The sequence below is a fragment of the Acomys russatus genome, chromosome X (genome assembly GCF_903995435.1).
Source record: "Acomys russatus chromosome X, mAcoRus1.1, whole genome shotgun sequence".
Lineage (NCBI taxonomy): Eukaryota > Metazoa > Chordata > Mammalia > Rodentia > Muridae > Acomys > Acomys russatus.
In genome coordinates this window covers 8,250,283-8,266,654 of record NC_067169.1, presented here as the reverse complement: position 1 = coordinate 8,266,654, position 16,372 = coordinate 8,250,283, and the positions used below count along the sequence as shown (strand labels likewise).

At 44.3% G+C, this 16,372-nt stretch overlaps 2 protein-coding genes across 4 annotated transcripts in view; one reads left to right on the top strand and one right to left on the bottom strand.

Annotated features, from left to right (window-relative positions):
• Positions 1-16,372, bottom strand: part of Syn1 (synapsin I) — a 51,337-nt gene that overhangs the window by 8,623 nt on the left and 26,342 nt on the right. The window lies entirely within an intron of this gene.
• Positions 946-5,900, top strand: Timp1 (TIMP metallopeptidase inhibitor 1). 2 transcript variants are annotated; one of them, XM_051142512.1, is made up of 6 exons: positions 946-1,109; positions 2,133-2,261; positions 4,170-4,249; positions 4,444-4,570; positions 4,771-4,895; positions 5,631-5,900. In XM_051142512.1, the coding sequence occupies exons 2-6, from the start codon at positions 2,141-2,143 to the stop codon at positions 5,829-5,831; spliced, it is 654 nt and encodes a 217-aa protein (XP_050998469.1). In that variant the 5' UTR covers positions 946-1,109; positions 2,133-2,140; the 3' UTR covers positions 5,832-5,900. The 2 variants fall into 2 exon arrangements, with proteins under 2 accessions (XP_050998469.1, XP_050998470.1); XM_051142513.1 differs by having other exon boundaries at positions 947-1,109; positions 2,130-2,261.

Here is a 16,372-nt window from a genome sequence, read left to right as displayed (position 1 = left end):
TTATTAATGGTCTGTCCTTGTATTAATTGAGGGTGTTAATCAGCCCACAGAAACCTTCCACAAGACCCCAGGGAGTATTCCTGCATCATCAGGAAGCTGATGGGCAGCAGTTGCCTCATCCCACTCCCACCAGGGGTGTGGGCTAGTTGGTGGGGAAGGGGCAGGGCAGGATGGGGTGGGGATGGGTTTTCTACTGACTCATTAGCTTCTTTTACCATCACTCACACCCCCGCCCCGTTTCCCTCAAATGCTCACCACACCATTGCCCACTTGCCAAGATTGTGCCCTGCCTGAGTTAAGATCTCAGGGTCAAGAAGCCTAGGTTTAAATTCCAGTTTTGTCTTGTGTTCCTGACAAAGTTCTCTTCAGCTCTTTGCCTGTTTAGTTTTGCTTCTGTTTAAGACGGGGTCTCTTGTAGCCAAGGCTGTCTTAAAACATTTTCAATTCTAGGCTCCGTGGTCTGTACAACCACAGCAAGGTTTTCAGAAAAGGTTACTACCTACACTCTGTCTGCACCCCAGTTCCCTCCCGGTTGTGCCACACTTAACTGCCATCTTGCATAAGTCATGGACACTCTCCATTTCCCCAGTATGTATTTGTGTTTCTTCTCCCATCCTATGTTCCTCAACTGCTTTTTCAGTTAGTCTCTCCTCTGCCCCCGCCCCCACCCCACCCCCAACGCCAGAATGCCAGGTCCACCAGCAAAGCCCTTGTGAGATTGTTACATAGTACATAAAAGGCGTGGGAATGAAGTTATTGGCTTCTGCCTTAGGAAGTTTGGGGGATGCGGGAAACTGGAGAGGCACAGAACTTTAGGGGCTTGGCGGTCTTTCCTTAGCCCTTCAAAGCCGCCAGGAATGAATGTGTATGACGTGGAGCTGGGGGAAGGGGCGCAGTGGGCTGGCTGGCAGAGGAGGGAGTATCCCTGGGCCTATCCTGCAGCCCGCCCCTAGGCTTCAACTCTAGCGGTGGGTGGATGAGTAATGCGTCCAGGAAGCCTGGAGGCTGTGATTTCCGCGCCAACCCCGCCCCTCGCATGGACATTTATTCTCCACTGCTCAGACCCTGCCGCCATCGCTGCAGATCGAGCTCCTAGAGAGACAGCAGAGGTAAGTGGGAACCGGGTATCCAGGCAGAACTAGGGCTTGCTTTGGGGCCTGGTCCCTGCCATACTAACCGCTCAACTTGCCCTGCAGATATCAGGAGCTCTCGTTAGCCAGGGGAACAAAAAGGGGAGTGGGTCTGGAACGACTGTCCCAAGCTGGACTCTCCAGACTCCCACATGCCCTTGGCATTCATGCTCAGGGGCTCCAAACACCCAAGCCTTTAATACCGTAAATACTTCCCAACTCCCCTGAATTTCCTTATTGTCCCCCAAATCCCTATAGCTCCTGTAACTAACTCCGCCTGCCCCAAACTCTGTCATGTCCAGCTCCTAGAACTGCAAAAGTTCCTCTGCCTTCAAATTCCTCAAGCACTACCATTACCTTACGCCTTCAAATTCAGCCAGACCCTTAACGCCCCAATTTCCTTCAGCTCCCTAAAGCCCGAAACCTACTCTCCAACCCCTCAATATCCCCAACTTCCCAAGCCCATTATATCTTAATAGCCCTAACGCCCAACCTCTCCTTATATTTCTCCAGTCTCCCAAACTCCAAATTGTTCACTATACAAATGTCAGACTTCCCAATTCTGTTAAATTCTCAAAGTTGTCAGCTCCTTTATTCACCAGCTGCCAAAAACTCCATTGTCTTCCAATTCACTGTCTCCTAAATCACTGGGACTCGATAAATCTTGAGACCTTCCCAACTGTTTAAAAGGCTAGACTTCTCTAGGTTTCTCAATTTTCTTAAGCTGGCCAGGCCTGGTGGCACACACCTGTAATCCCAGCACTCGGGAGGCAGAGGCAGGTGGAGCTCTGTGAGTTCAAGGCCAGCCTGGTCTACAAAGTGAGTCCAGAACAGCCAAGGCTACACAGAGAAACCCTGTCTCAAAAAAAAAAAAAAAAAAAAAAAAACAAAAAACAAAAAAAGATCCCTTAAGATGAGAAAGAGTTCCCTAATCTTCTAGGGCCCATGAGTAAGCAGATCAATTGGATTGGGAACCAACTAACACCTTTTCTCTCCCAGCAGATACCACTATGGCCCCCTTTGCGTCTCTGGCCTCTGGCCTCCTTTTGTTGCTATCACTGATAGCCTCCAGTAAGGCCTGTAGCTGCGCCCCACCCCACCCACAGACAGCCTTCTGCAACTCGGACATAGGTGAGTCTGGCCCTGTTTCTGTCTCTCTTAGTCCAGTAGGGCTCATGATGGCGGTTATCTCTAGAATGGCTCTACCTAGCCTTGTGTAGATCTGCTTAGGCCATACTGACATCCTTAAGCCTAAGGCCACCTTTGGCTGGCTGTTCCCTCTATCAGGTACATGCTGGTACCACATGGGTGGCCACCTCAAAGGTCATCATCTTACTGAGTTGCCTGCTTACTTTAACTTCTTTTTCTTTTTTAGTTTTTCGAGACAGGATTTTTTTGTGTAGCCTTAGCTGTCCTGGACTCACTTTGTAGACCAGGCTGGCCTCGAACTCACGGCGATCCGCCTGCCTCTGCCTCCCGAGTGCTGGGATTAAAGGTGTGCGCCACCACGCCCGGCACTTTGTTTCACTTTTAATCCCTGCCATGTAATAGTCCTGATCCTCTGTTAAATAATGCTCTTCATGGCACTTCTTAGGGCATAGAAAGGCAGACTTCACTCAGGACCGTGGCAACCAGATTTTGTAGTTAGGGAGAGAGATTGGGTTTAACTCTCAATATTGCATGGGCAAATGGAACAGTTTAGGGGTTGGTGAATGGGAAATCCCTGAGAAGAAATATCATAGGCAAGGAGTAAGAGGATTCAGGCTAAGCCCATTAAAAACAAGATTTGTTTCTATTGATGAGTTTGTGTCTATATGAGTGTGGAGTCCAGAAGGCATCACATCCCCTGAAGCTCCAGTTACAAGTGGTTGTGAGCCCCCCTTTTGTGGATGCTGGGAACCAAACTTGGGCCCCTCTAGAACCATAAACTCTAGCTCATAAGCTTACTTTTAGTTTTTGAGACCAGGTCTCACTATGTAACCCAGGCTGGCCTTGAACTCTTTTTTTTTTTCTGTTGTTTTTTGTTGTTTTTTTGAGACAGGGTTTCTCTGTGTAGCCCTGGCTGTCCTGGACTCACTTTGTAGACCAGGCTGGCCTTGAACTCACAGAGATCCGTCTGCCTCTGCCTTCCAAAGTGCTGGGATTAAAGGCATGCACCACCACGCCCGGCTGGCCTTGAACTCTTAATCCTCCTCACTCAGCCTTCCTAGTCTGAGATTACAGGCCTGTGACAGCACAGACTCTTGATGAAAACTAGCAAGTGTAAACACCTGGTGGCCCCATCACATAGTGAGGAAAATCAGATGAGGGAGGGTGTTTTCACTAACCTGATTTAGGATACTTCTCTACAATTGGATTTTAAAGAGAAACTGCACTGATGAGCTTGGAAGAAGGTTAATAAGCCTGAGTAGATTGTGGTTAAGCAAAGACTTATTTGTTAACCCTCTCCCTACTCTAATTCTCCATCACACTTAATAGCTTCTAAGAAGCCATATACCTTCCTTTCCCCTTCCGTACTGGGGATTGAACCTAGGAAGTCTCATGTGCTACACAAACACTGCACAACTGAGCCACAAACCCAATCCTTTTTGTTAATTTTTATTCTAAAACAGGTCTCTCTAAGTTGTCTAGACTGGCCTTGCACTTACCCTGTAGTAACCCTCCTTCATTGGCCTCTGACAGAACTGTGGTAACAGGCCTGTGCCCCATGCCCGGCTACTTAATTTTTTTTCTGTCTCCTTCTGGATTAAACATGAATTCCATAAGGAAATGGATTCCTTTGTTTGGGTCACTATTCTTTCTCTAACACCCTGAACAGTGGCTGGCATACAGCAGGCACTCCAAAATATTTGTTGAGCAAGCTGACAAATAGATATGTGAAAAGGGCTGAAAACAGCACCTGAAAGATGTATAGATGACTCAACAGATGTGGAAGCCATTATGGATTCTGTCTCTATTAGAATTATGATGTATATATGCTTTGCTTTATGAGCTCAGGCTGCCCATCTGACTCCTTATTTTCCCCTTCCTTTCCTCTAGTCATAAGGGCTAAATTCATGGGGTCCCCAGAAATCAACGAGACCACCTTATACCAGCGTTATGAGATCAAGATGATTAAGGTATTTCCCCTCCCTTCCTCCATAGCAAGCAGTACCTAACCTCTTCCTCTCCCTCAAAATAGAAGCATCTAGCTTTTCGTTGGTGTGGATGGTTTCTGTAATCCTGTGATTCAGATATATAACATCGGGAAAGGGAAAGTGGAGTGGGAGGCTTATGTCAGTAAAAGATACACTTTTTGTCACTCCATGGGCAGATGCTCAAAGGATTCGAAGTTGTGGGGAATGCCGCAGATTTCCGGTTCGCCTACACTCCAGCCATGGAGAGCCTCTGCGGATACATGCACAAGTCCCAGAACCGCAGCGAAGAGTTTCTCATCGCTGGTAAGGTCCCGCCCCTTCGCCTTGGGCCACACCCCTTCATCCTTAGATGCTTCCTGGCAACTGGGAGGAGCGAAGCTCTAAAGGGAAAGGGCCTGGTTGACATGGCGGTGGGAGGGCCTGAAATCTAATGCTAAGCGGGTGACCCCTCCCAATACCACTCAGCCAATCAAAAGCCTGTCGGAATTTTGCTTCTCTTACAGGACGCTTAAGGAACGGAAATTTGCACATCACTGCCTGCAGCTTCTTGGTTCCCTGGCGTAGTCTGAATCCTGCTCAGCAAAAGGCCTTCTCGAAGACCTATAGTGCTGGCTGTGGGATGTGCACAGTAAGTGCCTGGATCCAGGTCTCCTGGAGATAATTCTTGCAATGGCTTCTTTCCCCCTCTGGCTACTGCTTGTCATTATATATCTACTTACCAAACACAATCATTAGCTTTGCTTTCTCTTGCAATTGCCCCAAACCTGGGACTGCTCTTAAGGAAATTCTGGTTGTTCTGTTATCTTGGGACTGCTGTTCCCTGAAATTTTCTGTCTTTCTAACTTTCTTTTGTGACTATTCTGAAATACCACTGCTTGTTTCTGATCTCCCGGCATTTGATGTTGCTTCCCAGGCATGTTCTGCAAGAATTCAAAGTGCTAGTCTCCAAAGCCACAGGGATATGTCGACCATCTGACTATTTCAGAACTGTTCCCTGATGCCACCAAATATCCTCTGACTCCCAGTCCGTGACAGCTCTGCTGCCTAGCCTCATGCTTAATGTCCCTGCATGTCAACTGTTCCCCAATGCTATCAGTTCTCTGCCCTGTGGGACAGTAGTACCTCAGAAGACCTGCCTGAGTGACTTCAAGTGACAGTTCCTTATTCACTACAGAACACTGGCTTTCTTCTCCCCAAATGGGAGAAGCTGTTCTTTGGTCTAAACGCAAGTGGGGCAACAGCAAGCCTTCCCAGCAGCTCTGTGTTGTGAAGCCCTCTATATAGGGGAGGGAACCGGGGGTGGGGGGTGGGGTGGAGGGGGGAGGCGAAGTCTTTAGACATGGTCCTTCCTCTCCTTTCCCAGGTGTTTCCCTGTTCATCCATCCCTTGCAAACTGCAGAGTGACACTCATTGCTTGTGGACAGATCAGATCTTCATGGGCTCTGAGAAGGGCTACCAGAGCCGTAACTTTGCCTGCCTGCCACGGAATCCAGGCCTGTGCACCTGGCAATCCCTGGGGGCCTCGGTGACCCGGAACCTGCCCCCAGTGGAAGCGGAAGCCTGAACACTCTTTACCTCCCTTCCCTCTTTCTTTCTCTTAGATGGTGAAATAAAGAACTATCACACAGCAGCACTGTCCTGTTTCTGTGTAGTGTCTGGGAACAAATTCAAGACGCTGATGAGCTGATGGGAGCATCCAGGGACCAGTGAAAAAGAAAAGATGAAAAATGTTGAATTTGGAGGCTAGAAATATAGCTTAGTGGTAGAGCACTTGCCTAGCATGTACAAAGCCTTAGGTTTAATCTCTAGCAAAAAAGAAAAAAAAATGAGCCCCAGAGTGACTTTGTGAGGTCCAAGACAGCCATGACTATACAGAGAAACTCTGTCTCTAAAAACAAAAACAAAAAATGGTGTTGAGTGTTTATATTTAAAAAAAAATGATATATTGGTAATAATCTCAACATTGCCATTAGCACTGGGTACCTGCAAAATCAGGAATGATAATTCACTTTGGATTATCAACTCCAATTTATTGAAGATTTCCTCTACTCAATATTTTGAGACATCTTAGAGCAGTAATTTTTTTGTTTTCTTTTTATTTTCCTGTATATGTTGGTGTAGATCAATAAAGGCTTGTACATGCCATAGCAGTCAAATGACAGCCTTAGGTGTCTGACCTCACCTTTACTTTAAAAAGAATCTCATTGATCACTGCATACACCAGGCTAGCTTTCCTGGGATTCTTCTTTCTCCTCTTCCCAGTTTACAGACAGATGGAAGCTACCACTGCCCAGTTTTATGTTGATTTGGGGGATACAATCCCAGGTCTTCATACTTGCATGACAAGTGCTTGGTCCACTAAGACATCTCCACAGCTCCAGTTTTCCACCACTACCCCAAGCTTTTGAGACAGGCTGGCCTCAAACTTGCTGTAATCCTCCTGCCTTTGTTTCTTTTTCTACTTGGTAGCCCTAGCTGTCCTGAATTTACTTTGTAGACCAGGGTGGCCTCGAACTCATAGAGATCTGCTTGCCTCTGCCTCCTGAGTGCTGAGATTAAAGGCATGTGCCACCATGCCTGGTGCTCTTTTTAAATTAAAAAATATTTATTTATTTATTTTTCTGCCTCTTTTTTTGTTTTAGTTTGAGACAGAGTTTCTCTATGTAACAGCCCTGGCTGTCATGGACTCGCTTTGTAGCCTCATACTCACAGAGATCCACCTGCCTCTGCCTGCTAAGTGCTGGGATTAAAGGTATGAGCCACCACACCTGGCCCTGCCTCTGTTTCTTGATTGCTGGAATTATAATAGACATGTGCCACTACCCCATGCTTACTATAGAAATTTCTAATTCCTACTTGCCCGTACTTCCCTAGTTAATAAATTATCCCACAGCTGAAAAATTCTTCTATTCACAAATATTACCCATTGACAAGTTAATTGAAAAATACCCTATCAGTTGGTAAACATCTCTCCTTGCCTCCGGCTTTATCCTGGTAGTCTAATGAAGATGCTCCATCCAAGCCTTTGTACTTCCTAAATCTGACATAGTGAAAGGAAGGGGTCCTGGAGACATTGTCACCTAATCCAAGGACTCTGGAAAGTGACCTTAAATCAGCGGAGAAAAGGATCAATGCTGAAATCTTCTAGGTCTGATCTACTCTCGTTCCTTTCGCTCTGAGCAATTATGCTGGAAACACTCACTGCATATAGACATGGAACTAGGGATTAATGTATTCATTTTCTTTTTTTCATTTGTGGTACTAGGGATTGACCCTAGGGCTTTATATGTACTAGGTAAGCAGCAAGTACTTTAATACTAGGCTATATCCTGTAGGCCCACATATGGTTTAGAATGAGGACCACCCATGTCTCAGAACCAGACTCTCAAATTCTGGTTCCCTTTCTTGATCATCTTTCTCTGTAAAAATTGAAAGGGAAACCTGACAAACATCTGTCTAGGATTTCCAGCTCCTACAGATGGTCCCAAGTCTGTCCAACCCCTACCAGCCATATAAAGATTCTGACCCAGGAACCAGAATTTCAGATTGATGCACTCAAGGAAACACTTTAGTATTGTGTTGGCATGAATTTGCTTGGAAAAAAAAAAAGACTCCAATGTGCCTTCTTTAGTGAACAAAGTGACCCTCAAATTCCACTCCCATTAAACTATGCGCTGTTCCTATCAACAGGAACAGGTATGTATGGTATCCTTGTCTACAATCTTAGCACTTGGAAGGCTTAGGCAGGAAGATCGCAAGTTTAAAACCAGCCTGGGCTAGATAGGATGATCCTTTCTCAAACACACACACACACAAACACACACACACACACACACACACACACACACACACACAGAGAGAGAGAGAGAGAGAGAGAGAGAGACAGACAGACAGACAGGCAGGCAGGCAGGCAGGCAGGCAGGCAGACATATTAGAACTAGCACATGCTTTGGGTTGGGGGGGTGTAGTTCATTGATCTAACTTACAAAGCAAAACATGAACGTCTCTATCTCAATGATGTTCTAGGTCAACACATGTGGCCCCCTGGGTCCTCTGTGGTCTTGCCTTATAGTTTTGTACCTTTCTTGGAGGTGCAAGCAGGCCCAAGTTATAACTCTCTATATCAGGCTGGGCAGAATTTAAAAAAAAAAAAAAAAGACAGTATCTACTATATTGCTCTGACTGGAACTTGCTATGTAGCTGAAGCTGGCTTTGAATTCATGATCCTCCTGGCCCAGCCTCCTTAAGCCTGGGTATATGGGCACGTATCACTGTGCCCAGCCTTGAGAAAGCAGATTTTGAGCACATAGTACTTATTCCCTTGAGTGGAAGAATGCCTACTGCAGCAACAGGGTCTGCATAAACACTGTGCTGATGGCTATAAGTGCAAGGGAGAGGCCTGGGTCCTGTATTGGCCCTGGTAACTTCGTTGACATTGCCTCAGGTGCCTGAAAGATTTGGGCAGCTTCTGATCAGTTACCAAACCCTAGTACCAGCTCCCTGAACACCAATGTGACCACTCTGTTTCGTAGAGTCCTCAACTATTTTAGCCCTTGGAAGGAAGCGTGGCGGGGGGGTTGGCAGGGGGAGGATGAAACTTAGTACCGCTGAGCCATTCTTCCACCAACCTGTCCACCATGCAGGTAGGACCTGTACCCAGACCCAGTATGTAGGAGAAAATACAGGCATGACCTGATGGCCATCCTACTTGGCACATTGCACTTCCAATTAAGAAGCATGACATGTCATGCTTCTGAATATTCCCAGAAGCCAGAACACTGAATTCTGAAGTAGCACGAGTAGCTGGCCCATTGACATGTCTGCGTTCTCCATGTCTCCTTTAATGCCCTGCTTTTGCATAGAGACCTCAATGCTATGAGTGCTCACAGTCCAGTCTGAGGTAAATGTGCTAACCAACCATAGTCATAGGCTTCCGCTGAATAAGTAGTTGCTCTATGCAATAAAATAGAAGCTGTTACCTGAAAACATTTCTAGAGTGGTTTATCTCTACACTCTTTACCAACCCACAGACATGGCAGTCTTGTTGGGGGACACCCCAGTACTGATTGCCATGGCACTAGTGGAGCATGGACAGGGCTGACAAATACCTTCAGGGTACACAGAGTTCAGAACAGCGTACAAGGCCATTCCCCCTCATCCCCTGAGACCCAGGACAAGCTCTTGGCAGTATTTGTGGTTCCTGGAATCCCCATCTCCCATCACTTTTCTAGAAAAACCACTGGACACCCTCAAAAGTCACCATGTCCATTTGTGACCCTCTTTGAGAAAAAGTCCATCACAGCTGAGATGAAGTGCACAGAGGGAGGGGTCACAGCCCTATGATTTACATAGCATGACATCCAGTCCAACTGATGACCTGGGGATTGCTTTGTCCTTCTCCTGAGCCTCAGTCCTTCTCCTTAAAAAATGAGCATCACAGTCCCTTTAGAGTAGCAGGCATTGGAAGATGATTTTTTGCCATGTGGAGAGTGAATGAATGAAGTTCTGAGTGACTGTGCTGCTGACACGGGGATGACTTGTCAAGCACTCCAGTGTCTCAGCCCAATGGGAGTGGCAAAGCCTTCCCTGTGTGATGCTCAGGGGGACAGCAAAGTCTTCCTGAGGCATCCTAGTGTAAATGCTGACAGTGTGTGCAGAAAATGGCCACGGTAGCCCCTCCTCCTATGTTTATGGCCTGAAGACTGCTCCCTGCAAAGACTGCTCCTATCAAGATGAGATAAACTCCTTGATTTAACTGTGTAACACAAACACTGTCTCCTTGTTGAACTGTATGTAATAACCTCACCTTCCTGCTCAACTATGTATAACAAACATGCTGAGCTGGGGTGGAGGGAAGAGGCCTGTGGTTTCTCCATCAGAGAGCCTGGACTATCCAATCACAGTTTTCTGTGTCAGTATCTGTGTGTCTGTCTTTTCTCCATTCCCTGAAAGCCCTAGTCAAGTCGCTGAGGCCTGCAGGAGTGCAGCCATCATCCTTTGCATACTTTTTTCTTTTTCAGTTTTTACTTTTATGTGTTTGAGTAGTTTTGCTGGCATGTAGGTCTGTGCCCAAGGACTCTAGAAGATGCCATCAGATTGCCTGGGATGGGAGTTTTGGCCAGTTGTGAACCACCACGTGGATGCTGAAAATTTAACTTAGGTCCTCTGGCAGAAGCTGAGCCATCTCTTCAGTCCCAACCCTTCAAAGTTTTTGCTTTTCTCTTTGTTTTAGTTGTTTTGTTGTTTGTTTTAGGTAAAAACATGTAAATAATATACGGAGTGGTGGTCCATGCTTTTTAATCCCAGCACCAGGGAGGCAGGTGGGTCTCTGTGGTTTTGAGCCTAGCCTGGTCTATATAAAAAGGTCCAGGCCAGTTAAGGCTATACAGTGAGACTTTTTCCTCAAAAAACCAAACAACAAAAACAAATGGACCTCTCAGGAAGGAGATGTACCAGTGCACTTGCCTAACAGGCACACAGGGCTGAGTTGGATCCCTAGCCTGAGCCTTGTAGAAAAGATACCATAGAGCTTTCATATTAATAACTAAATGTGCAGTATTAATAACTGTGACCTAATTTCTACGCAGACATGAACCCTGAAGTTTGGGTCATCTGCATTCCAATCTTGCTCCTTCCATGTGTTCTTGGGGAAGTCAAATTGCTAGTTTGTGTTTCAGTTCCTGCATCTGCAAAACGGGTGTAAAAAGACGCCTAATTCATAAGGATAATGGATGTATGAAATGAAATAACATACGCAGTGCTTGAAACAGTGCTAGAAATGTAGTACTTACAAGTAGTAGTCACAGTAGTGATAATTATCAGTAGTTATTATTATAATACTATACATTGTTTTAATATTAGAAATAATAAGCAATGGAAATGTGTAGTATTAGTAGCAATAGTTCAATGCACTCTGGAAATGAAACTCAGTTTAATTCACGATTGTGACAGTCTCCCTCCAGAATGTAACAGATATTTAGCATGCTCATTTGTAGTATTATTTTTTTTAATTTTGATTATATTATTATTATTATTATTTTGGTTTTCAAGACAGGGTTTCTCTATGATAGCCTTCCCTGTCCTGGACTCACTTTGTAGACCAGGCTGTCCTCGAACTCGCAGAGACAGATCTACCTGCCTCTGCCTCCCAAGTGCTGGGATTAAAGTCATGTGCCACCACCGCCCAGCATGTAGTATTCTTTTTAATATGCCACTTTCTAGTGTGAAAATCTCTCCTCTGACAAGTATCAATGTTCTCAAAGACTTATGAGGAAAACAAATCTCCCAAACGAGGTACTGTTACTCACTGTGCAATCCTCATTGTGGACAAATCCCTATTTTTATAAATACTGTTGCCAAAGCTACAGAAGCCAAATCTCAAGTCCTTGCAAATTATTCCTTTGAATAGTCCCTTTTCCCCATGGAGACAATCCTATCACAAATATCTCACTAAGAAATAATCTTTTATTCCCATTTCATAGACATCCCCCATTAGTTAACCTATAGACAAATATCTCTTTTTATAAACACCTAGCAGCAATCTACTGCCTTCTGATGGACCCCAGTCACAAATATCTTTCTTAATAATTATCCACATGTTAGATATCTCCCTGTTGACAAATATTTTTCATGACTATCTGTCTACACAACCTTTTTTGACAAATTTTCCCATTCACAAATTGTGACCTACTAGCATATTTCCCCATTTCAGTTATGAATGATAAACTTCCCCTGTGATATCTTCCCCCAGTCCTCTCAATAAGCTTCCAAACTGGTCACTCACAAATACTACCACTGATAATTATCTCATTAATGATCCTGATAAAAATTCTTCCATCATAAAAATCCATCTAGTCATATATACTTCCTATTACTTGGCCCCAACTGACACATTTTTGATCTTAGGTATGTCCAGGTGGAAAATACCCTTGCTAGAATATCTCCCATCATATACCCCATATGATGAGCCATTTCTCTCAACTACACAGTGACAGATGGGGAAGTCAATTTGTGCATGTACGTTTTACTGGAGATTTAACCTGGGGCCTTAGACATGCTTGGCAAGTGCTCTACACTTTGTTACAACATTAGCTCAGAGAAGTGGATTTATGTAAGGCACAGCCTTTCCATTTCTTATCAATAGTAAAGCTCCACAAAAGAAAAGAATGACAGCACAAATTCTCTCTGGATAGAAGAGTGAAAAGATAGTGTCTATGTAGCTACAACTGGCCTCCAGCTCTTTTTTTTTTTTATAGTTCCTACTCTCATTCCCCAGCTGTGACTCTTTATCCCCCACATTCTGCTACTCCCTATGCCTTTTTCCTTATCTATGCTTCCTCCAATCTCTCCTCCTGACCATCTGCTCCTTTTGCCCAGCACTTGGGGGTAGAGGCAGGCAGATCTCTGTGAGTTCAAGAGCAGTCCGCTCTACGTAATGAGTTCCAGAGCAGCCAGGGATACATAGTGAGACACTGTTTTAAAACAAAACAAAACAACAACAACCACTGAGCACCCAAAAGAAACTCCTACCCCATCAACATACCTCCTCTGTCTTTCCTGTAACTCCTCTTGTCTTCTTCTCCAACCCCAAATTCCCACATTCCTGATATTGTTTATTCTTACCTCAAAATATCCTCTCTTCACAGAAACCAGGGATCCTGGACCCAGGGAAGGGACTGGAGCCAGAGGTCTTGGGGATTTGACACTACTTGCTATGAGCTCTCAGTAACTATTGGCTATGCCACAAATCATTTGATGTGAGGTAGCAAAGGAGGGGAATTCCCTATTCCCACAACAACCACCTCAAGTCTGTGACAAAGGTGACATGACCTAATCAAAAGGCATGGAGAGTGGAGGCGAAGAAACTGTCAATTGTGCTTATGGGAATCTTCCTCTTGTTTCCTCTCCACCTTTGACCATTTAGATACAACCGAGCTAGACAGTCCTCAGAGGAATCCCTCCATCCTGCATCCTGTATGGAAATAGGTGGGATACTGAGCTAGAGTAACTCCAATCACAGATGGAGCTTGAGCATCTCCAACCAAAGTTTCCCAGTGCAGTACGAAGAAGACAACTCCTGTGCAAATCTAGGCCCAGCTTTTAGATGTTATTGGGCTTTTGTTGTTGTTGTTTTTTGTTGATTTGTTTTGTTTTGTTTTTTGGAGACAAAGTTTTTCTATGTAGCCCTGGCTGTCCTGGACTTGCTTTGTAGATCAGGATGGCCCCTCGAACTCACAGAGATCTACCTGCCTCTGCCTGCTGAGTGCTCGGATTACAGGTGTATGCCACCGTTCACTGGTTTAGGCCCAGCTTTTGATCCTCCATGGTTCATAGAGAGGTGGTGGACAGAAGAAGGAAAGTCTTGGTAAGGTGTCCTGTGGGGAGTCTAATGCCTCTCCCACTACATTTCAGGACCCTGTTCACTTTGTCTATTTGCCAGGCACAGAAGTCCTGCTTTCCGGCCATGCCAAAATGACCTCTGCACAAGACACCAAGAAGAAGCATGGCTATCCTACCAGATAGCAGAACTTAATGAGAAGATGTTGTTACCATGCTGTGATGCCAGGTGTAGTGGGACATATCTGTTATTCTAACACGTTGAAAGTAGAGGCAAAAGGATCAGGAGTTCAAGGCCAACTTAGGCCACGTAAGAGGTTTTCTTGTTTTTTTCCTCCTTTCTTTTTCCCTTTGGTTTTAAGACAGGGTTTCTCTATATAGCCCTAGCCATCCCGAAACTCAATATGTAGACCAGGCTGGTCTCAAACTCACAGAGATCCTCCTGCTTTTTGCCTCTTGTGTTCTGGAATTAAAGACATGTACCACTATGTCCAGTTACATACAGAGTTTGCGGTAAGCCTGGGCAACATGAGACTCTGTGCCATATAATAAAGAAACAAACAAATGAACAAACAGTTGACACTGATACAGGTACAGAGAAAGGGATTAGGAGAACTGAACAGAGTGAAGACCTCCTTCACCTGTATATAAAATGTTAATAATGGGGGCTGGAGAGATGGCTCAGTGGTTAAGAGTGCCGCCTGCTCTTCCAAAAGTCCTGAGTTCAATTCCCTGCAACCACATGGTGGATCAGAACCATCTGTAACATGATATGGCGCCCTCTTCTGGCTTGCAGGAGTACATGCAAGCAGAGCATTGTATACATAATAAATAAATAAATCTTTTAAAAAATTAAAATGTTAATCATATATAAAAGGGGTGGTATACTACATTAGTAGGGGAGGAAATTATTTATAAGGCAAAGTGTGAACTGATACCTACCTACCTGCTACAGTTTGGATACAGCTTCAGTGTGTCCCCAAAGGTCTGTGTGTTGGAAGCTTGGTCCCCAGTGTGGTTGTGTTGATGGGATGGAACTTTTAAAAAGTGAGGGTCCAAAGGAAGGTGGTTGAGCCCTTGGGGATACAGTGCTTGGAAGACATTAATGTAGTCCTCATGGGATTGTGTAAGTTCCCTAGATGTGTTGTTATAAAAAGTATGAGCCTAGTCCCTGAACCTCCCTGGCTTCCTGTCTTGTCATGTGATCATTCCCTCATGAATGCACTTCCAGAGCAAACTACAGCACTGCTACATACTGCACATTAAAATCTATTTCAGATGAATGAATAATATCAATGCAATGCTTTATCAGTGCTTTACTATAAAGCCCCTCTTGTCTCTGGTCACTGGAGTTGTCATTGATCTTAGAAACTACATTTCCATATGTGTATGGATCTGTACCCAGATTTTTAAGTTTTGTTCCATTGCTTTTTATATTTATTATTATTGTTGTGATTGTTCTGTAGGTGTGCAGTGTGTGTGCGGGTTGATTCGCATGAGTCACAATGTGCCAGAAGACAACTTTGTGGAGTTGGCTTTCTCCTTCCACCATGGCTTCTAGGGAGAAAATTTAGAGGTCATCAGGTGTGTGCAGCAAGCGGCTTTACCTGCTCAACCATCTTGCTGGCCCAAATTTTGTCCTTTTACACTTCAGTCTGTTTATCCGTGTGGCATCACAACATTTAAATAATAAGCTGGGTGTGTTGGTGCACACCTTTAATCGCAGCACTAGGGAGGCAGAGGCAGGCGGATCTCTGTGAGTTCAAGGCCAGCCTGGTCTACAAAGTGAGTCCAGGACAGCCAAGGCTACACAGAGAAATCCTGTCTCAAAAAAATAAAAAAAAACAATTTTTTTAAGTAATAAAACTGTCATGATGTGTTTGGTGGCGGAGGCATTAGGTTCCCTGTAGCCTGGTAGCATCTGCATCTCCTCTGAGCTTGTCTTTGTCAGGATTCTCTTGGTCATTCTTTTGTGTTTTACTCTCCTGTGGGCACTTCCTATCAACTCATTTAGTTCTAGATAAAACTTTATAGGTTTATTTTTGATAGTCATACTGTTAGCAAATTAAAGATCTGAGCATAGAAACGAACTTTTTAATGACACCGGTTCATTCCAGCCAACCATAAGGAGCAAAACAAAGCTTGATTAATTATGTTTTTACATCCTTTAAGAGTGTTTTAAACTTTTCCTCATAAGTCTGCGTGTCCCTTGTAAACGTCATGCTGAAGCATGTGATCTTTCCCCGTTATGCTTGACAATTTCACACAGGTACATAATGAAATATGGTCAGATCTAGCTCCTATTTCTTCCTTCAACTTCCCTAATACATCCCTTAGCACATCCCACTCCCAATATCTTGTTTGCTTTTATAACCCACTAAATCCAGTTATTAAAGTATTTTAAAATATTTTGTTGTTATTGTGAATATTGTTTTCTAGTATATCTTCTATTATTGTTTTTGATGTATCCGAAAACTACTGATTTTCATATATTCATCATACACTCTGCTATGTTACTATTACATTATCTTATTGCCTAGGCTAGCATTATTATTGGTTTATGTGTGTGTGTGTTTGTGTGTGTGTGTGTTTTCTAGGTATGCCATCATATTATCTACAAAGATATTTTATTATTTTGGGGATCAAACCCAGGCGTTTGTACAAGCTAGGTAAGTACTCTGCCACTATGATACATTCTTGGCCCAAATAAAGATTGTCAAATATTCTCTTCTTATGGCTGCAATTGTTTTTTTTTTTTTCTTGTTTTTT